Below are 21,697 nucleotides of genomic sequence, written 5' to 3'. Positions count from 1 at the left end.
CAACAGTAGGCACCAAACAACGCAGCATCAAGTCAGTTCCTACTTTAGCTTGTTGATGCTCAGAGTTTTAACCTGCAGTAAACTGGAAGGCGCAGAAATATAACAAAATAATTCCTTCATGTTTCTGGCATATTATGCTTCCTTGAACAGGTTAGGATCGGCCCATGGGTTGAACAAAACATGATCATTCTTAGACAATGAGATTTCAGTCTGATCAGTTCTGCCTGTTTTGAGCTCCTTTCAGAAAGATGTTTTAGGGCGTCTTGTCACTTTAAATCTAAATAAGCTGCTGCTGGCCACGCCCCCCCAACTCAACCTTTACACTCATGTGTCAAAATGGCTGCAAGCAGATGCCCAATTATACAATTGTATATCCTTGAAGAGCAGAAGTGGGGCTTCCTGCACAACTAACAAGGATGCAGCAAGTGGTTTCTGGAGGCAAGTCAACAACAAAACACTTCCAGCAGCCATTGTACATACAGCGGCAAAACCAGCTGACCAAACATGCTGGAGCTCAGCTGGGTTGCTAGGTAACGTGATGGGCTTCTCTGGGGTTGCTAAGTAACCGCGTAGTGCCTGCTGATTTGTGAGGATACATTCTGGAGATTTTTGAAAAGGCTCATTTTCCAGACACCCATAAAAATACTTAATGTTAAAATAACTTTTTTTGGCTGTGTGGTTATTTTAAGCGCTTAGGCTGTTTTTACAAGCATTTGAGACCTAACGGAAGTATAAGAATGTGCAAAATGTGAATTTTGGTTAATAGGTCCACTTGAAATACATTTGGTGCATTACTGCCACCTTGTGGTACCAACACATTAGTTTATGAGTTTATATTAAGATAAGAAATGACCAACCATTCGTAATAAACACTGATACAACATGTAAACGTACTACAACTAAAAGATGCAAACAGACGTCACTGTAAACAGATCAGACGCCACATTGAACCCAAAGCTGGAACCGACAGACGCACACGAATAAGATCCAAAGACTGGCACAACCACAGGTTTCCCCTGCGTCCTCTCCTCCACAGGAGACATTATGAAAGTATTATCAACCCTTTAATGCCTGAATTTATACCCAATCGTGCAAAAATATTACAGGTGTTTTTTCAATCAAATGTTAAATTACTTAAAGATTAAAAATTTGTACATTGCACCTACCAGTAGTATAAATTTGGATATGATGCTAATTAGATCCACTTTAAGGAATGAGACAGACTGTTCAAAATCAATATGTTGATTATTTTATTGATGCTGCTATTGCTCAAATAAGACTGAAATCAAGTCAAGTAGATTTTTTTTATCATTAGTGTTTTAAATCAAACTGAGTTCTGCACATTTCCTTTGCTGCACAGTCCCAGGGATTTCTTTCCCATTTTTTCCAACAATAAATCAGTTTAACGAACTGAATTTCAATATATTTTAGATAACTGTATAAAATTGACCACAGCTTTTTAAAGAGAGGTTTTATTTTAACTTAATACAATTTCCAGAATGACATTAAACGTCCCCATAATATATTTATAAATCCATAAATGTTGGGAATTCTGTGCTTTATTCTTCTTTGCAACTTTTCACAAATATCAGGCACATACCTGCTCATTGCATGTCTAAATATTGTTTTTATCCATCAAATCAAAGTAGCGTTTATCTGTATTAATTAATGCAAAAATATATTCCGAATTATTTAACTTTCTATTTCCATTTTAATAGTTTTATGTAATTTTATCAGTAAATTTTGCCACACCTGGCCATTCATGACCTCAATGTGGCCTGAAATAAAAATAAGTTTTACACTCCTGCCTTAGATGCAAAGTTCTAAAAGCGAAATAAATTCACTATTTCTAAATTATTTCATATTCATACTACTGTCACTTATTTCCTTTGCCTAGTTGCCTAGCGTCGCTAAAAAGCTTCAAACCTAAAATTAGAAATAAGTGTGAATTTTGGTTACATATTGTCTATTCTAACATATAAGGTGCAGAAGATGTTAGTGAGCCTAAAAATATATATTTTTATTGCCCAACTTGGATTATTTACTGAGTTTATCCATGAGGTTGGCCCATTGCCTTCCTGAAACACATGTAGTTCACATTCTGACCACTAGATGGTATCAAATCACCTCTAATCGTCTCCTACTCTCTCCTGGCTGTAAGCTAATTAGCTTCACTCGTCCATAAGGGAACAAAATGACAAAAAAAGGAGGACACCGATGTTTTAAAGAGCCAGAAGATGAGAAGAAGTTCTTCTGTCTGAAATGTCATGACCCATGCATGGACAAGGAGGATGGAAGTGAACGAGAGAGTGAGTGAGATGCTGAATTTGTAGCCATAACCGATTCAGGTTAGTGGATTCAGAAAGTCCATGTCTGCAGCAGGCAAGTTTCACCATTTCGTAGTGATTAGTTAGTGTAGCAATATAAAAAGCTGTGAATGGTTACAGATAATGTTTTTATATAAAAGAAAGTATTATTTCAACGTTCCTTTCCTTGCAAAGTACAAGTTAGTGCACCACACGTCTACCACTGAGCCACGACCCAGACTGCAGCCACACTGATGCCTCTTGATCAACAGTAACTTGAGGGGAGGCAGCAGGGAAAGCCAGGGGGGTAAAGAGGGAGGGAGGAGGCCGGGGCGGGACGGGGCGGCGGCCCCCCGGAGCTGAGCATGCAGCCAATACCTGAATGTCGTATACGGGTTTGGAAGAAGGAATGGCGGCAAACTGTCGGTAGTCAAACTTCTTTGATGACAGGGACTAGAAGGATAGCAAACAGGGATGAGCAAAAAGCGAGGGAGAGGTGGAGGATGAAAACAGGAGAGTGGGGGAAAAATAGAGAGGAAGAGGAGGCAAAGAGGCTAATGGGTGAACCAGCGGAGGTAAATGATGGAGAGCAATGTGTGTCAGTTTACTGACATCAAGCAGGATGGTGGATTTATGGCAATGTAGGAAATGTCCTCTCACCAGCTCATCAACGAAGAACCTGGTTTTGATCTTAAAACTCTAAAAACTGGACTTAACGTTAAAAAATTTATTTTATTTAAAGAAGCTCTCCAAGTTAAAGCAAGAAAACCTGACAGGGTGAAGAGGAGTAAAATCAAAAGGTGATGCTTACCAGTCTGCCTGGAGAGGTTAATGCTCGAGGACTGAGCTCTGTCAGGAAATAAAAAACATGTTTTAGTCAACGCAACATTTCAACCTTTCTATACAGCATCATAAACACAGCGTTTTGTAAAAGTACAGAATTTCTCCACATTTTGTCACGTTACAAACTCAAAATACAGAAAGCAACGCTAAGCTGAGGATCAGCAGGAAGAGGAGAGGAAAAGACAGCATTTTCTTTTTACAAATAAAAATCTGAAAGATTGGAAGCGGAAGGCTAAATACACAAACACTCCACACTTTTCAGATTGTTACATCAAAGGTATTTTGAAAACTATTGTCTTCTTTTCAAATAACATTAATGGAATGCTTTGTGTTGCTCTGTCAAGTTTGTAGTTTTAATAAGCCAAATGTGAAAAAAGTTCAAAAATACGTTTGAGATGATAAGTTACACATTTTCCTAGGTCTTGCAATAAATCAAATGTTTTGGTTTTTGAACATTTTAATTTTGGAAAATATGGATTCCCTGTGATATCAGTATGCCCAAGGCAGCCATCTTGTTTAGCAAGCTTCTATTTATTTGGACTTTGAATGCAACTTTATGATGGACTATTAGGGCCAGGGTACAATTGTTTTGTTTTATTACGAGAATATAGACATTATATTACAAGAATAAGGTCGAAATAATGAGAATAAAGTTGTAATTTTATCAGAACTCCAACATAAAAAAATCAAATATTGAAATGAGGAATGTTGAAGACAATACTGAATAGAAATGCTTAATTTTCTTTAGCTCATCAGCATCAAATTGTAAGTTGAAACAATTATGCAAACAACTTTCTGTTTTGAAGAAAGAGCTACGCGAACTGATAACTACGCTTTTTCTTATTAAAACAACAATTTCTCGCAATTTTAAGATGTTTTTCCAAGTAAAATTGTGTCTTTTTCTGCTAATATTAATACTACAGCCCTGGAAAAAATTAAGAGACCACTTAAAATGAGCAGTTTCTCAGATTTTACCATTTATACGTATTTGTTTGAGTAAAACGAACATTGTGCTTTTATTTTATGAAGTACTGACAACATGTTTCCGAAACTCCAAGGAAAAAATTTACTATTTATTTGCAGGAAATGAAAAATGGTCAAATTCAGGAAAAAGATGCAGAAAACAAGTTTATGTTCATTTAGAAACAACAACACTAATGTTTTAACTCGGGAACAGTTCAGAAATCAATAATTGGTGGAATAAACAGGTTTTCAATGGGGTTCAGTGCAGTGGTAATGCAAGTTATTAAACAAAAATTCTCGTTGCCCTAACTCTCAGTCATACAACTCAGAGAAGAGATGACTAAAAGAAAAGCCACATTTTCAAAATATTTTCCATCATTTCTTCTTCAGAAACAAAAGCAAGCAAAATTTTTTTAATAAAATTGATTGACATCAGACTGAAATCTGAAACTGAAGTCTCACCTTCCATGGGAGTGGGAGACGGCGTCGGAGCCGGCGACGGGGACTCCGTCAGCTGGTCTAGTGTCCCACGCTTCTTCCCGTCCCGAGTTTTGGCGATGACCATCTGAGCTTTCAGTGCATCTTGTTCCAGAGACTTCATTCTACACAGGAAACAACCAGGTTCAAGGAAGTCCTCTGACACCGAGGCGGAGGCGTGAAACAAGGACAAGAAACTCCAGAGGAGGTTGTAGGCCATTCACTACTAATGTCGGGTGCTCCTTGTCCTGGTTTGCTGTGATCGTCTTATTTTACGAAAGAAACAAAGGAAGGCATTCCAGGAAAAGGACGACCTACTGCCTGTAGGTTTACCCTCATCAGCTTGCAAACTTACTGCGGGCCATGTGTTAATACACATACCGCTAGAACGGCAAGGCACAAAGAAAAGAAGAGCTCTACGGGGTAACGGGAAGGACGAGACAGAGGAGAGAGAGGTTGGGGTAAACCGAACTAGAGACAAAACACAAAAGACGTGCAGAAGCAAATAAAAAAACAGAAGTAGAAAGGCAGCAGAAGCACTGTTAGTGTTGCTGCTTGGACCTTTCTGGATCTGGCCTCTATAGCAAAATACGGGAAAACCAAAGCACCCCAGCACACCCCCATGATGCCGCGCGTCTGGCCCTAGCGGCCGGAGCCGAGGAGCAGACCTGAGCTGGGAGGCTGCAGAGGAGGAGGTAGAGGAGGAAGCATGGGGGGCTGCGCCCTGAGAGGCCCTCACTCGGGCCTGGTAGAGCCTCTTTGCCAGGTCCTGCTCATACTGTCTAACATCCTCCTCTAGGCCATAGGGCCTGAGCCCCGCAGGCCACACAGATGGGAGGCGACAGAGGGACCGGGAGGAAAAGGAAAGGAATTTCAGGATGAAGGAGAAGGATGAGGATGAGGAGGAGACAGGAAGGGACACAGACAGAAAAAAGAGAAGAAAACCCAAGAATGGAAGATAAAACACTGAAAATTAGGAAAACCAGGAATAATAAATACGTATTAGACGTGACATTAGGGAGAAGGAAACAGACCAAACAAATACTCAGCAGAGTCGCTCTTAAAGACAAAGTCGGTTTATCGTGAACAATTTCTTCTGAGAAATATAACTTACTGTCATGATAAATTTCAGCTACAAATGGCAAATAAAAAGACAAAACTGACAATATGACTGAAAATATTTCTGCTATTTTCTCCACTCTTCAATGCAGAGACTGTGTACCGTTTAGTAAATCACACTTTAAGAAAAAACAGTTTAGAGCAACAAAGATTTTTTTTTATGAATATTTACTAAAGGATTTTTTTTTTATAATTAAAAAATTTTTATTTCTATTTTTAAATTTTAAAATCAAAACCTAAAACTTTTGAAAAAAATCTTTTTTTCCAATGAGTGTATATATTTATATATATTCATAATATTTGTGAAAAAAAAAACTATATATTTTCCAAACTAATAAGAAAAATATACCTAAAATAAATAAGAAGGACACATTTTCTTCAATGGGATAAAATATTATTATTATTATTATTATTATTGCTTTTACTTTTTGGTAATTGTGTTGAGGAAATGTTATGCAGTTAACTCCATGAAAACCTCTGACATAGGTAAAGACCCCTGCTTTAGTCTTTCACGTTGCATTTATTCTATGAACTCAAACGTGAATTGAAGCAATAATTCTGTTTATTCATGTCTAATCGTTGCTACGTCAGTTTTAAGGGATCATATTTGTGCTTTTGCTTACCGTGCCGCCCGCCACATGGCTCTCTTCTCAGCTTCCAGTGCTCGTTTCTCTGCAGGAGACAGATCCTTGTCCAGGGCCACGGAGAGCTCCGGGCTCTGCATGCGGAGCCTCTCCTGATGTCTGCGCTCCGCCTTGGCCGTGCGGATGGGCGCCGCCGACTCTCCAGGGTAAGACGACACCAGACTGATGAGACGGAGCATTGGCAGAGGTCAGAGCTGGGCAGCAAATAGTTACTTTTACTTTAGTAAGTTTTTAGGAGGATTTTTACAATGTAGTACTTTTTACTTTTACTTAAGCAAATTAATTATGAAGTATTGCTACTCTTAGTTGAATAAAATGTTTGGATGCTTCATTCACTGTGAGTAACTTCATTGAATGACACACCAGCAGTTTTTGTTAAAGTTTTACATTAAAATTTTACACAGAAAAATACTGATTTGCATTTTTTATTTTATTTTATAATCATTTCATTTTTATTTCACTAAAAACATTTCAGCCAGAATTTCCACATGACTTTATATTTCTACCCGTCTGATTATGTAATTTTTTAATATTAAATGATTAAATGATTCTTCAACAACTGAAGAATGTAAATTAATGAGTTACAACATTTAATGTTCCTTTGGGATTAATGGAGTATTTTTGAATTTCAATTTGAATTGACTGATGTTTTGATTAGTTACTCAGTACCTGAGTAGACTTTTTACCAAATGCTTCTTTACTCTTGAGTAAAATAAGCAATTAATCAATCGTATGAAAAATACATTCAATTTTCATTCTGATTATTAATATTTTTTGTTAGACATTTTTGTTTATGTTTTGTTTTGGATATTTAAAATGTCTTCTGGTTCCAGTGTTAAATGTTCTTTACAAAATGAAAGTTTATTAATCTTCTAGAGGGTTAACTTGCATTATATGCCATTATAAATATATTGCTTAAAATGGTCTCAAACAACAAAGTTTGTTATTGTCTCAGGCCTACTCTTGTGTAATTTCTTGGACAGCTACTTTTCACTTTTACTTGAGTAAAAATATTTGTACTTAAGTATATATAAATTTATAGGGCGGCTAACACATGCAGACATTCAGAAATGCCTTTTAAAAACTGTAATCACCCCGTCATGGAGTTTGGTCTCTGCTCCAACCTGAAGCTGTCCTCCAGTGAATTTCTCTGAGAGTCGCCCTTCCCATCTACTGAAGAAGGCCTGCAGAGGAAAAAACAAATAAATCAGAAATCAACTTGAAAAATAAAGACAAAATGGAAAAGAAACTCAAATGATGCCAGATTCTCACCCGGAGCTGCCGGTGAAGCTCAGTGGAGTGGAGCAGTGCTGAGACGGATTAGAAACGGGCTCCACCTTGTACTCTACCCCGTCTAACAAAACCTTTCCTGTAGCCTTCATGTGCTCCACCTGCTTAGCCAGGTCTTCTTCCTCATCCTCATCCTCTTCGTCCATCAGGTACTCCCGCGCTCGCTGCTCAAACTTCCTCTCTGGGAAGAAACAAAGAGATGGAGACGGGTAAACTCGAGGAAAAACATCTCCAGCTTTTTGTTTTTTATCGGTTCTGGGAGGCTGGAAACGAACCTTCCTCCTCCCTCATTTTCTTGAGGTCGTCCTCTCCAACGAGGGAGACTCTGGGTTTGGGTTTCTCTGGCGTCTGCTGCTTCACGTCAATCTCAAAGTATTTCTGCCTGTCCCTGAAGGAGCGCTGCTCCGGGCTGTTCTTACCTCCAAGAGACGGACTCTGATGGGAAAAAAAAGGAGGAGGACGAGATGACAAACGGCAGGAATTAAAGTTGTGTCGATATATTTGCTGCCAAAAGATGGAAGTGGGGCTGCAGCTCATAAGCAATTATTTTGATGATTAATCGGACGAAAAAATTGTCATATTCAAAGATTTTCATAAAAAACCTTTTGCATATTACAATAGAAATCTATTAAAAGATGCATGTAAATAAACAATTTTGTTTCTAAATAAGAAAATAAACACTTCTTTACACTATCATTTACAGCAAAAAATACGTCTAACCTACTTTCTGTTTGACTCAACTCATTTTAGGTTTAATCTAATGATTATTTCCGGATTAACAGATTAACAACTGGACAACAAAAGCTGCTTTAAAGGAGATTTTTATTTTATTTTACAGAATTTAAACCAGGTGAAGCTAAAACTTTGCAGAGCTTTGGGTCGAACATGCATCTTAAATGCAAAATATACATATTTTTTGTACAGTTTTGTCTTAATTGCTGCTCTGAGCGTGTTGTTCTTTCAGCAAATTGCCCTTTTTTTACGTCTATATATTTCAGTTAATGATTATTTCAGTAATCGATTTATCAAAACCAAGAGGAAAGTCAAGAGGAAAGTAGTTAGATAAAACCCAACACCATGAAGTTGATTTCAGACCCACTATAAGTCAAGCTGGTCGCCGACAGCAGAAACCACCACCAGTCAAAGCCAAGCACCCCAGACAACGGTCGGGTCGCTTCGGCCGCGGAGGCGGAGGATACCTGCTGCTCCATGGAGGATCTAGAGAAGCGCGGCACGGCGGCCAGGCTCATATAGTCCCGTCGATCGGAGGAGAGGGAGGGCCGCGGGGAGACCCTGCTGGTCAGACCCTCACCGCCTCCCTCCTGACCTTCACTTCTATCATCAAACACCTCGTCGTTCAGCACAGGCTGAAAAGGCCAGATAAATCCCGATTGTCAGAGCAGATCTGAATGCAAACGTTCCCGTTTGAAGATGTAAAACAAAACTTTGCATGAATGAGGTTTGACCTCGTTAACTGGACCAAGTTATAGAGAGCCGAACTTCTTCAACTGTTTCACTTTTTACTAATCCTCCCATAAAACAGAATCCAAATAAACATAACTAAATCTGTTATTTGTATTCAACACAACATTTTATGAGCGGTACGATGCTGTGGGGGCTCTGGTGGAGACAGCTACATAATGTCCAAAAAAAAACAAAAACAAACCATCATCCTTCAACCACTTCCTGTTGTCTTCTTCACTGTTTTCGCCAGTAGCAAAGTCTGGCTGTTGATCATGTGACTTGCTTAACTTTTGTGAAATACATCCATTTTGATACAATCAAAAAAACCGCAGAAACTTATCAAAACCAAATTTGGCGTGTTTGCATTAAGCAAATTCATTTTTGTCTTTCAATTTTACAGAAACAATTTTTCAATTTTCTTTTCAATTTTTCAATTTTATGGCAGCTAATGACTCGATGCAATCTGCTGTATTTCCTTCTAAAACGTTTTAAGATAATTTGAAAAATAAACAACTTGACGCTCTGTTTGATAATGAGGATCAATTGAAATGCATTTATGATTGGGTTTAAATTACTTATTTTGTAAAGTACTTTGAAATGTTGTGATCTGATGCTAAACTGCATTTAAATAAGTTGAATTAAATTGAACAAGGAGTTTGGTGTCACGTTTTAGATTGCACTTTTTTCTGATCTCTTTACTGACCTCTGGTGAAGGTTGCTTTGGGTGAAAATTGTTCCTCACACCGTACAGATCCTGTTGGCGGAGAAAAAAAAATTATTAACAGAGAGGAGAGTCAGGAGAAAGACGGAGACACTAAACAGGCAGGAAAAAAATAAAATTAAAACAAGATCAAACCTTGGTGAATGAGCCACACATGAACAGATGACAGGGTTTCTGCAGGTTTCACCAACTCAATTTTAAGACTTTTTGACTTTCTTTAAAGACTTTTATGAATGAAATGTAAGACCTGAATCATAATAGAAACGTACAAAAGAAAATTGCATATTTTTTTTTTTATATCAGTAGTGGTTTTTCTTAGCACAAAATGCGTGTAGTATCGTACGGATTGGCAGCAGAAGTGAGCCAACAGCAAAGACAAACGTCCAGCAAACTGGCTAGTTAGCAAGGGTATATTAGCAACGAGTTACTGGCAGCCTGAACCTTCATGAGTAAAAAGAACATAACGAAGAAGTCTGCAGAGGACGTAAACGTTTGCCTGAAAAGTCCCGCAAGAAAAATAAACTACATAGAATGCACAAGATTAAGATTTTGTAAAATTTACTTTTACAAAAAAATACTTTTGAGACAGGTAATCTGCGAACATTTTTTAGCTCCTTTGCCTTCTCCCAGTATAAAATGCAAAAGTACACTCAGTCAGAAACAACCAATCAGAGTCAGTAGGAGGTTTTAGCACGAATGCTAAGGCTAGTTAGCATGGCCACCAGTTATGGTGGATAAGTGGTTTATCTTTAACAGTAAGTTGTTTTTCCACCATTAGCACATTGAGCAGCGTACACAAGCTTGATTGACAGCGCTAAGACCCTCCTCCTGGCTCTGTGTGGTTGTTTTTCCACCGGGAGTTGTGCATTTTTGCAAAACACAATAGCAGCACTGGGAGGATATTGATTTTCTCACCAATTATCTGCCTCATCCCATGCTGTAACAACATGGTGGCGATTTTAATAAATATGGAAAACAGTTTTGTAACTACAACTTTAAAGGCCAACTCAAATTTTTTCAAATGAAGGCCTTAATTTTGGTGAATTTAATGCTTTTTAAGGACACCCTGGATGAACGGATTAAGAGGAAGATCAGCACCAGTTTCACAGATGAAGTCAGTAGAGCACAGATGGAGACATCCCACATGTCACAGCACGTCACAGATGACAACATGCAGGCTTCCTTTAGGGCCGCCTGCTTCAGTCAGGTGAGAAGGGGAGGGGGCGGCAAGCGAACCAGTCAGCACAGCATGCTCGTCCGAGCCCGGTCGGCACGTCCTACCTGCGGCGGCTCCAGGACTGCCAGCGAGCGAGGCACGGCGGCGAACGCCTTGTATGCCTGCTTGACATTCATTGGGAACTCGTCGGGCGAAGAGGGGGAGGGGGCGCGAGGCTGCAGGGGCGGGAGCAGGGGTCGGGGGTCGGGGTGGGTTATGGAGGTTGGATCCAAATGATAAAAGAGGTGGAGAGGACAAACAGAGACATGGAAAGGGCAGACAATGAAAAAAACCAGCAAAGTTCTAGACGACTGTGGAGGAGACGGGGTGAGCAGCATGGCGGCTGGTTTCATGTGGAAGAGGAGGAGCGATGCAGAGAAAGACAGACAGTAGGGCTTGGGCAGGCGAAGCAGGCTGTTCTGTCTGGGCACCTTTATGAAACAACCCGGCAGGTTTGTTTCTCTCCGATTACACTGCCTGGATTGTTTCTGAAAGCCGAAACCTTCAGCAGCTAAATCTCGTTCCGGAGCCCAGTGCAAACGGACACAAACTATAACAGCTCCGCCTGTCTTTGGTAACAATCAACCGCGCGCTTTAGACATCGGTAACCCGCCGCACTGCGGTCAGGTTACGTCAGGGCGTGCAGCGGCACAGGAAGGGTTAAAACCAGCCCTACGTGGAGGTGGAGGTGAGGGGTCTTACAGAGGAGTTGAACGGGGAAGGGCCATGCTGAAAGGGGTTAGGGCTGCGGCCCTCCGGCGTGCCGGGGGAGGCGGTGGGCCACACGCGTCCGACTGGCTGGATGGCTCCAGGCCGCGTCTGGGGAAAGACGACATGATGTAGCTTCACTGCTAAACACCAGAGCGGATAAAACTTTGAGTGAATGATGACGCAACATGAATGGATGCTGATGGCTGAATGAATTAGAGTTTAATTAAAATATTTAACTTAAGCCCTGGAGCCAATGAGATTATTACTTAACGTCTGATTTTTATGCATAAAGATAAATAAATATCTTGTGCTTTTCCCCCCTTTAATTAACAACTCAGCTGCACATTTATTTTATTCTTAACCCTTTATAGTTAAGTTTCAAATCTCTGCCTGGATATTTTTGCTTATTTTAATTCTTTAAATGTCCTGTGAGTAAAATATTTGGCCATTTTTCTATAACAACTGGAACTTTCAATATCTAGCAAGTTATTTTCTATTAAAAGAGCGCCCCTCAGATTAATTTCACTCCTTGCTTCGACGGGGGGTGAAATTACCGTAATAACCCAAAATCGGCTGCAAAGCGCAACGTCTCCCCTTCCAGAAACCGTTGGAATTTGTCAGATAGCGCCATGTGTGGTGGAATTACGGTACTGCAAACCGAACGTATTGTTCAGTCTGGAAGGGTTATTATTCTCTGTTTAATAGTTGAACAGTATGAATTTTCTGATGTTGAAACTTTGCTTTCATTCTTATTTTATAATGTCTTTTACCTTTGTGTGAATATCCATGATCCAACTTACCTAAAGTTGCTGCTTTTATGCCTTAATTTCCCCAAAGCGGGACAGTAAAATATATTCCCAGCTTATATTAGGTGAGTAAGTATTAAAAATAGGCATATTTTAAGGGAGTCTTAAGTAGTCGCGTGTGGTCACTGCATTTTATTCATTTAGTTTTTACATTTTAAACCTCTTAAGTTTTTTCAGTTGAATTGAATAGAAATTTTTTCACGATGAAAGATTTAAATTATGTTTGTTGGTCAAATACTCCTGATTTACTGTTTATTTGTTGTCTTGAGGGTTCTAAGCTCCCAGGAACGGAGAGTGTTGAGCCAATAACTCATTGGGTAATTCGTTAAAACCCAGAGTTGTATTTCATTGATGTCCTTACTCTTGTTTTTGACAGATTAAGTATTCAGATTTTTAGATTCTCCTAAATTCTGCTGACACTCACTGATGATGATGAAGTGCTGTCCTTAGCAGTGGGAGTGGCAGTGAAATGAATGTTTGCCTGTGGAGGAAGAGAAATAAATTTAAACAAAATTAAAATCTATGACGTATGACCCAGCAGCATCTAGTTCAATTTAAGCTAACTAACTAATGAAGCTTCTTCAGGGTTATGCAAAGATATCAAACACAACCAGTTTTTAAATGTGGTTATGTAGATGTTGATCTTTTAGAAACTTATCACCCGCGGGGAAAAAATAAAGCCAAAGCTGGTCAGCAAACCCTCTCAGAGTAACACATATCTAGTCTGCACAAGGCAAAGCATCAGGGATGAGTTGGCCACAGAGAAGCGTCCGCATGCTTTTCAGCCAGGAAGGGCCGAGGCAGCTCAACGCTTCCAGATCTGCCCACTTACAAAGCGGGTCTCCCTGCCTGCACACAGGGAGCTGCTGGAGGAGTGGAGGCTGGGCTACGGGTGGGAAGGAAGGTCAAAACTGTCAGCGCTAAAACGCCTCCACTGAAACCACTCTTGAACAGTGATGACATGAATTGAAGGATGATGTGATGGAGGCTGGTGGATACTGGAGGAAGGTAAAGTGTTGGGCGGCTCACCGGTTGGATAGTGGGAGAATATGGTGCTTCCCTGACTGGGCTGTCCGTTCTGCTGTAATCAGACGAAGATGCCTGGAAAAAAAACAAGACGCAACTAAATAATCAGCTCAAAGTTTCATCTAATAAACCAGAAATACAAGCCGGATAAGAATACAACCACAGGTCCATCTGAATAAATTAAAATATCATCTAGATGCTAGTTAATTTAACTTCACTGAAGGAATTACTTAATTCTGTTTGAACCCAAAAGTAGTTTTCTAGACAAAAAAACAGAAAAAAAATTGTGGTCTTACTGAAACTCCTCATAAAGCTCCACAAATTCATAAATGGGTTTTGCTTGACATTTCTGTCAAGGCACACTTTTTTCTTCCACTCAACTTTATGTTTTGAGAGAGCACTAAACTACTAGCCTCCTCGTAGAAGTTGTTGGTAAATATCAGCCAGAAAAATTGTCAGATTTCTTTGCTCTTTATTCGTCTTAATATTCAAATTTTCCAGAAACTGAATTCGTTTTAAGGCTGTTTTGCATTTTGACTTTAAATAAACTATTTCATGACATAATTTATTGAGATGCACCTGTAAAGCGTTCAGGTTAGTAATATTGCATTTATTTCACACATTAAACATTCTCCTTCCTACATCCTGACCTTCCTTATAGCCGCCAGGTCAGGTTTTTCCATCTGTCTGTGCAATTAAAGATCCTGAATAATTAAAGAGATGCAACGAGGGGTGGGCATTTATTGTATTGTTTATCATCTATCGTGATAAATTTATTAATTTATGATGTTTAAACCGCCCCCAAATTGCCATTTTTAATATTTTCTTCACTGTTTGCTCAATGAAAGTGTCAATAAATAATAGATGCATTTAAAAATATGATTAAATGCAGTTACTTTGTGCAGTTTGGTGATAAAAAGTGTCCTAAATAAGCATATTAGAAATTAGTTATGTTTCGGTTTGTGGGCTATGATTACTGAGCTCCTAAAAAATAGTTTTATATAGTTATTATCGTAATAGCACCACAAGATATCGTGATAAAACTTTAAGTCCATATTGCCCAGCCCTAGATGCCACAAGCTTTGTTCACAGTAAAAACGTGCAATAAACACCTCCTATTGATGAGCAGAGGTTAACACACACACAGTTAGCCAGACACATCGTAGAGGGAAAGAAAATCAACGTAAGCCTGCGTTTTGGTTTGCAACCAGCTTCATAGCTGCAAATAAACCCTTTTTTTACTGTAATATTTGGAACTGGGATCCAAATGGATGAAGCAACAAAGCTCACAGCAACGCAGCATGCCGCCTCCAAGCTACAGTCGGCCATCTTGCCTTGCTGAACAACCAGGGCTGCAGCTTCCCCTGCCTGCCGTAGCCCACCGGAGGCCCCGACAGGACCCGCTCTCCGGGTGGAAGGCCTCTCCCTCTACGGTTAGCCACCAGGAAGGGGTTCTCACTAAAGCACATGGGCTGCGAGTCCACCAGGCACTCCTCTTCCTCCTCAGGAGAAACTGTCGAGTCAACGGCTGGACTGTCAGGGACGCTGGACGTCCCGTTGTGGGACAACTCGGATTGGTGGAAATAATCAGTGAGGAGTTCGGCGGGTTTGCCCGACCCGAAGGGCTCTAAAGGGGCTCCATGATTGGCCGGCAGGGGAGCCTCCATGGTGGCAGTCAGAGTAACAGAAGCAGAGAACTGAACAGGAGCAAAAGATAAGGAGGACTCACAGGAGGATCTCGACTCGCTGATATTCAAACTCACACAAAGGAGATAAAGAGAAAACAGGGAAATGGTGTTCAGTGGCTTCCCACTGCTAAGTCAGGAAGGTGAAAGTGATTCATGTCTTCATAAAGGAAATAAATCAGCATAAGTTTAAAGTTTTATTGTAGAGCAGTTTTAGACAGAACCACTAGTTATAATCAGCATTTTCAGTTTAATCCCTTAACAGGACATCTAAACCTTTCAGCAAATTAAATTTAAGGCTTTTTAAGACCATTTGAAAGCTAGTTTGAATGAAATTTAAGATAGAAAAAACTACTAATGTAGAAGATGATTGAAGGATACTGCTGTGTCATGTGGGTTGGGAACAAAAGTAAGTTGGTGGCAAAAAAAAATAAAAAGAACACAAGTGATACATTTGCACTTGTGCAAAGAAGCTAGCTAGCTAGCTAGTAAGGGTAAAGTAGCAGCTAGTTACTGACCGCCTCAAGTCACAGAATGTGACAAATGTTTGCCTGCCAGAAAATATCAGCAAGAATAAAAAAAATACATACACCGCAAAAATACAAAACATACTAAATGTTTTTTAGTCTAGTTTTTAGAGCAAATATTAAAAAGCAAAACTAGTTTACAAGTAACTTTTCAGCAAAATATAGGAGCTTGTTTTGAGTAAATAATTTTTTAATATTGATTTAAAAAGTACTTGTTAACTGACAGATTATTTAACTTGAGACATTTTTCCAAGTAAATTAATCTGTCAGTTGAATTAATTTTAACGCCTTTTAAAATTAATATTAAGAAATTATTAAGCTAAAACATTACTTGTAAGTTATTTTCACTCTTGGACAAAACTATGATTTGGGGTTTTTACAGTGTAATCCAGCGGCTACAAAATTTAAGACCTATGCTGAGTGTATTTATGATCAATCTACAATTTTAAACAAATTTAAGACATTTTAAGGATGCACAGCCACCCTGCATTAACCAAAGGAAGATAAGGAGGAATGTCCGCGGCTCTATGAATAGAAAGTTAACACAGATGCCTCCTGCTGCTATAAAGAGTCACTTGCATCACTAAAACTCCTCCGAAGCCTTGAAGATAAGTTTCTAAACTAGTAGAGCGTCCTAACCGCCACATTACTGCAGACTCTCAGCCTCTGCTTTAAAAATACTTTATCAGTTTAACCAGGAGGGTTAAGGGTGCTTAACATGAAACAGCCGACGCAGCTGTGACCAATGATCAATCGATCTCAAGAGTTTGACAATTGAAAAGCGGCGATTTGGCTCTCGGGCTGCAGTCGGCGTGAGGGTCAGAGGGACGGAATGTGAATCGTGACCTTTTGGCACCGACACAGACGTCTGTGAGCGACAGCTGGCTTTTAGAGCGGAAAAGTCACCCTGCTGGCTCGCCAACATGCCAACGCGCTGAGAGGTCCACAGCTGTGTGCCGGCTCAACGGCACGTTGAGCTTTTAGGGGTTAAATATGAAATTTCCTTAAAGAGAAACGGAACAATTAGGTGTCAACAGGACAGGTGTACTAAGCGGTTTTAGTTTCCCCTGATACAACCCAGTAAGAGGTCAGTATCATCAGCACTTTGGGTTTGAATTTTTCATTTTTCATAAGAGTTAACAGGTTCCCAATCAGTGGAAATATATTACAATACAAATAAATGTGAAATGTGAGCAATTTTATAATAACTTGTCTTTAAGCCAGTCACAGTAAGCAATAAAACAATTCATCGCAAGATAAATTAAAATGACAGCATGGAGTTTGATTAATTTTTAAAGAGACGCTGCTCTTTAATATAATTGAAAAGTCGCCATTTTGTAGATAATTTGCACTTTTTCGTTTTATAAAAGTCCTAACTAACTGGCCGTTTAGTCTGTTTTTTTCTATTTTGCTTGCAGAGACTTCGTAAGCCATTTCTGTCTAATTTATTTGGAATATTTAAAATATATTTCAGTTCCAGTGTTAAATGTTCTTTCTAAATGAAAGTTTATTCATCTTTGAGAGAATGTACTGGCACCATTACGTCTTTTAACATATTAGTTGAAAATTATCTCAGAACAACAATATTATATTTTATCACAATAATTGTATAAGCAACATTTGTTATTATGACAGGCTGACTTGTCTTCCCTTTATATCAAAATACTTCAGAGAAATAAGCTAATATCCAAGGTGGCATTAATTAAAAATGTATAAAAGAGTCTTGTTGGTTTGTTTTGTCCAACTTAAAAAGAAATCAGGACCAACATTACTAGGCTCATTCTCAGGCCTCCAGCAAAATTAAACATATTTTTCTGCTAATATTTAACCTGCAACTCTTAACTAAACCAGTCCTACTTTTTTAAAAAGTGTATTAAAACTCCAGTTTGATTAGGAGCTGCTGCTCCAATTGAACCACCATGTGGGAGCGCTTCAGATCTCACCAACAGCTGCTCAGGGTATGTAGGTTAAGTGCTGCTGCTCTCTCAGAACAGAGATCTATAATTAAGTCTAGTTACAACATCAAAGACAACATGATTTAACATCTTTAAAGAGGAAACTGCTAAGAAATCATCTAATTTTTAGGAATGTTGACATCAAATTTAAAATAAAGAGTCTATATTTTAGTAAAAATCAGGAGTTTGATAGAAGCAGAGAGAAAAAGAGTAAAGGTGGAAGAGGAAACTCACAGCAGGACGATAAAAGGACAGAGCCGGACGTCCACACTAAACTGTCCCAAGCAGGACTTTCAGAGCTCAATCTCAGACGCTCGTCTGCTCCTCTCAGACGACGCCGTCCCCACCCACCGGACACGCTCTGTCTGACTCAGAGCCAGATGCACGTTTAAAATATCGCAGAGAGCAGGCCGGGTGATAGTGGGCAGCTGTTCCCTTCCCCCAACTCGCCCACTCTCTGTCACGGTTTATTCTGACGCAAAATGTTCATGTTGTAGACCTTCAGTCCTTTATTATGGGCTTTTCTTCTTTACTTCTTCATGGTTTAGTTAAATCACGACAAGGTTCTTCATCCAGCAACCCTGGGATGGGGTTCGGTTCTCCTTTAAAAAAGTCCAGCTCTTGGTCAAACATGACATATAACCAAGAGCGCCTATTCTGAGCCTCTGACCACACGCGGTCAGAGAATCCCCAAAGGCAACGACCCCGTTCTCAAACACGTCAAAAAGTTAAATCCAACCTGGGTGAATTCTGTTAGTTTGAGGCGAAACCTGAAGATAAGGTAAAAGAAAAATAAAGAAAAGAGGACTCACCCGGTTCACTTTCTGGAGGCTGGTGGTGGGGAGAGCAGCCAGGGTTTTGTAGTCAAGTTTTAAAGGTCCAGTGCCAAGGTTCTGAGGAGAAATAAAGCAATAATGTATTTAGAACAAAACCAGTCTACACACAGGTTTCAGTAATTCAAACTTAACATTTTAAGACCTTTTTAATGCCAGATCGAAAGAAATTTAAAACCAGCAAAAATATAAATATTGGGGGATCCTGCTGGGACGTAAGAAGTAAATTAGTGACAAAAACAAATGTCGTCCAGCCAACAATCAATACATTTTATCCATGAGAGACGCAAACAAGGCTAGCTGGGTAGCTAGCAAGGGTATATTAGCAGCCGACTGTTTTGAGTCAAAGAACGCAATAAAAGACGTCAAACTTTTGCCTGACAGAAAGGTTTTGCAAGAAATAAAAAAATCTACAAACAAGATAAGTAAATTGAGCGTAAAGCAGCGATATCTGCAGCCCCACTTGGACTAACGTTGCGTTCAGACGGTGGGTTTGTCTGAGCAGGGTCTCACCTCCGTCTCCTCTTCTAGCAGGCGAGTTGCCTCCTCACGCTCCAAACGCATACGCTCCTTCACCATGAGAGGAAGAGGAGGAGCAGAGTGCAGAGAGGAAGACACGCAGCCACACACAGAGTGATACGATGAAGACAGAGATTGTTTAAAGAGGAGAGAAGTGTTGTTATAGACGAGGGATGGGGGGAAACAGAAAGGAAGGAGGTGGGATGATTGGATAATTATGTGCCGCACCAAACACACCAGAAGGACAGGTGAGAGAGAAAAACAGCAGGGTAGAAATCACACAGATTACAAAGTACACTATTCACGTTTCTATGGGAGCAGAAAAAGCATGCAAGCTGAAACATTGCAGGAACAAACTCTCCAACAAAACCCACAGACAGGAAGCTTCATTCATCCAGTTTCTCAGCTAAGGAAACTTATTCCGATTCATTCATTTGTATCTTTCCCATCCCTCAAAATGTTTCACTCACCACTTTCTCCATCTCCTCTCGCTCCCACTGCGACGTCTCCCTGACCATCTCAGACTCCTGCCAGAAATAATGACATTTCAACTTCAGTTCGCAGGTTTTCATGCAGCAGACCTCAGCAGAAACGGGACATGTTTACCTAAACTTGGCAAAATAAACAACCATGCCGGCGCATTGTGGCAGCGCGAGTGTGTTCGCAAGCGGAACGAGGGGAACTACAGCTGGCCAAATTCCACCTGCTGACACCAAACTGCTGCTGCAGCAGAAACGCTGCACAAAACATTTGACGCATGGGCTGACTGAAAAACAGCGGCGCTGGTCTGGGGTGATACCTACTCTGGTTGCTACGTGGTGGACTCATTCAGCGCATCGTACCTTCTGTATGATTTCCATTTCCTCTGGGCTCAGGTCTCGGTCTATGGAAGAGATGCTCTCCATGCTGTTCTTGCGTACGATGCCGGTTGCAAACGGGTTGGCGATGATCCCAGGAGACGCCTGGAATAAAAAGTCACATAGATTTGTAATCGAGTATTTTGAATTGTTACATATTTTCAGGAATGCAGAAGCATGGACATCATACAAGGACAAAAACTCGGCTAGTTTCAGAATTGGTGAACTCGTAAAAATGGAGCTCAGAATGTGCCAGAAGCTTTTTGAAAGTAATAATGTCAGCTGTTCCTCCAGACTGATACTCTTAGAGTTTTTTCACATCTGATAGTCCAGTAGACTCGGTTTAATTGGACCATTTGTTACGTTTTCAGCTAGTGCAGTTCGCTTTACGCTGCAATGTGTCACAGGAACTAAACAGTTTAAAAAACTTGTGCCAGGAATAGCGGACTAAGCAAAGCTGGTGTGAATGCACCTTTAGTATCAAAACTGAAGATATTTATTTCACCTAAGTTCATCAGAAAAACCCTTTCTGAGCTTGGGGCCCCTCTCGTCCAAATGCAGGTGGTGGGAGACAAAAAAAAACTCTGATTTGTTTGGGGAAATCATTTTATTTTAAGCTAAATATTTTATTGGGAAGATGGTTTAATTGTTCTACTTTAATACAGATTTTTAATTTATTTAAAGTTCTTGAAGAGAAATCCTAATCTGCAGAAACTGGTACCGGTAGGTCAAAATTTTCAAACATTTGTGAACAGCCAGAAAATATGTGCAAATTTTGGCTTGCTGGTAAAATGTTTTAAATCGACACCAAAAATACTCCCAATCATGTCAGATGCAGCTTTTTCTTGACCAAAGTGTTTCCTGAGAGCTCACCTCAACAGCTGCGACTTTCCGCGGGTCAAAGCCGTCGCACACCAGCATGACCAGGGAGTCGCCGACCGCACGGAGCACTCTGACCGCCTCTGTGTGGGTCATTCCCAGCAGGCTGTGGTTGTTCACCTCCAGGATGCGCATGCCGACCTGCAGCCGTCCGTCTCTGGCTGCTGCGCCGGTCGAACTCACCTGAAGACAAAACGAGCGTTACGTTTCCAAACTGGCCGATGTGGCTTAAGAATAAAATCTGATTTAAAAAAAAAAAACGAAATTTAATGCTTTCTTTAAAAAAGAAAAGAAAAGAAGAAGAACATATGACAAAAAATATTTCCAAAATTTGGCTTTTATTTCAACCATCAATTCTCTGCTCTGAGTAGTACGACGCAGAATTACAGTCAGGTATGATAACTTTTTAAAGCATGAGAACAGATTCATCAGGAAAAAAAACGCAATTTTATGAGATTTTAACAATTTTAACAAATTTCTTTGTAAATTGAAAGAATTTACCAGGAAATTCCCTAAATTTCCTGGTAAATTTAGAGAATTTTGTCAGGAATTTAGAGAAATAAAGAGAAAATATGATGTAACCAGCTCAGTTGTTTGCTCACTAATAATGATAATTTTTTAAGACATCAGCATCAAGTTAAGTATTTTTATTAAGTATTATCATCACAAAATGCACAACATTGCACATTTAAATTTTTTATATTTTATGTGGCGTTCTCATAAAATGATGACCGTATGCTGGCAATATTTAAACTTTTTCTGGTAATATTACAACTTTATTCCCATGTTATTTTTACTCTATTGTCATAGGACTGTATTCTTGTAATATGACTATTATTGTAATTTTTTTTTTAAA

The 21,697-nt window shown here is 39.7% G+C and overlaps 1 protein-coding gene across 24 annotated transcripts in view; it reads right to left on the bottom strand.

Annotated features, from left to right (window-relative positions):
• The window catches only part of scrib (scribble planar cell polarity protein), an 81,877-nt gene that overhangs the window by 8,724 nt on the left and 51,456 nt on the right, over nt 1–21,697 (bottom strand). For 4 of the 24 annotated variants that reach the window (XM_008396597.1, XM_008396596.1, XM_008396600.1 and 1 more), the window contains 21 exons: nt 20,836–21,024; nt 19,948–20,067; nt 19,576–19,632; nt 19,100–19,156; nt 18,566–18,646; nt 14,921–15,283; nt 13,590–13,661; nt 13,393–13,446; nt 12,985–13,041; nt 11,746–11,862; nt 11,109–11,219; nt 9,810–9,860; nt 8,842–9,009; nt 7,918–8,077; nt 7,625–7,823; nt 7,447–7,536; nt 6,332–6,514; nt 5,258–5,398; nt 4,575–4,714; nt 3,118–3,155; nt 2,685–2,759 (listed from right to left, as the gene is read on the bottom strand). In XM_008396597.1, the coding sequence (XP_008394819.1) occupies nt 2,685–2,759; nt 3,118–3,155; nt 4,575–4,714; nt 5,258–5,398; nt 6,332–6,514; nt 7,447–7,536; nt 7,625–7,823; nt 7,918–8,077; nt 8,842–9,009; nt 9,810–9,860; nt 11,109–11,219; nt 11,746–11,862; nt 12,985–13,041; nt 13,393–13,446; nt 13,590–13,661; nt 14,921–15,283; nt 18,566–18,646; nt 19,100–19,156; nt 19,576–19,632; nt 19,948–20,067; nt 20,836–21,024 (2,523 nt within the window). The remainder of the gene's footprint in view (nt 1–2,684; nt 2,760–3,117; nt 3,156–4,574; nt 4,715–5,257; nt 5,399–6,331; nt 6,515–7,446; nt 7,537–7,624; nt 7,824–7,917; nt 8,078–8,841; nt 9,010–9,809; nt 9,861–11,108; nt 11,220–11,745; nt 11,863–12,984; nt 13,042–13,392; nt 13,447–13,589; nt 13,662–14,920; nt 15,284–18,565; nt 18,647–19,099; nt 19,157–19,575; nt 19,633–19,947; nt 20,068–20,835; nt 21,025–21,697) is intronic. The other 20 variants (XM_008396602.1, XM_008396601.1, XM_008396610.1 and 17 more) reach the window with 16 other exon arrangements.

The sequence above is a fragment of the Poecilia reticulata genome, linkage group LG20 (genome assembly GCF_000633615.1).
Source record: "Poecilia reticulata strain Guanapo linkage group LG20, Guppy_female_1.0+MT, whole genome shotgun sequence".
Taxonomy (NCBI): Eukaryota; Metazoa; Chordata; class Actinopteri; order Cyprinodontiformes; family Poeciliidae; genus Poecilia; species Poecilia reticulata.
Note: the sequence above shows the minus strand (reverse complement) of the source record. Positions and strands in the feature narration are given on the sequence as shown.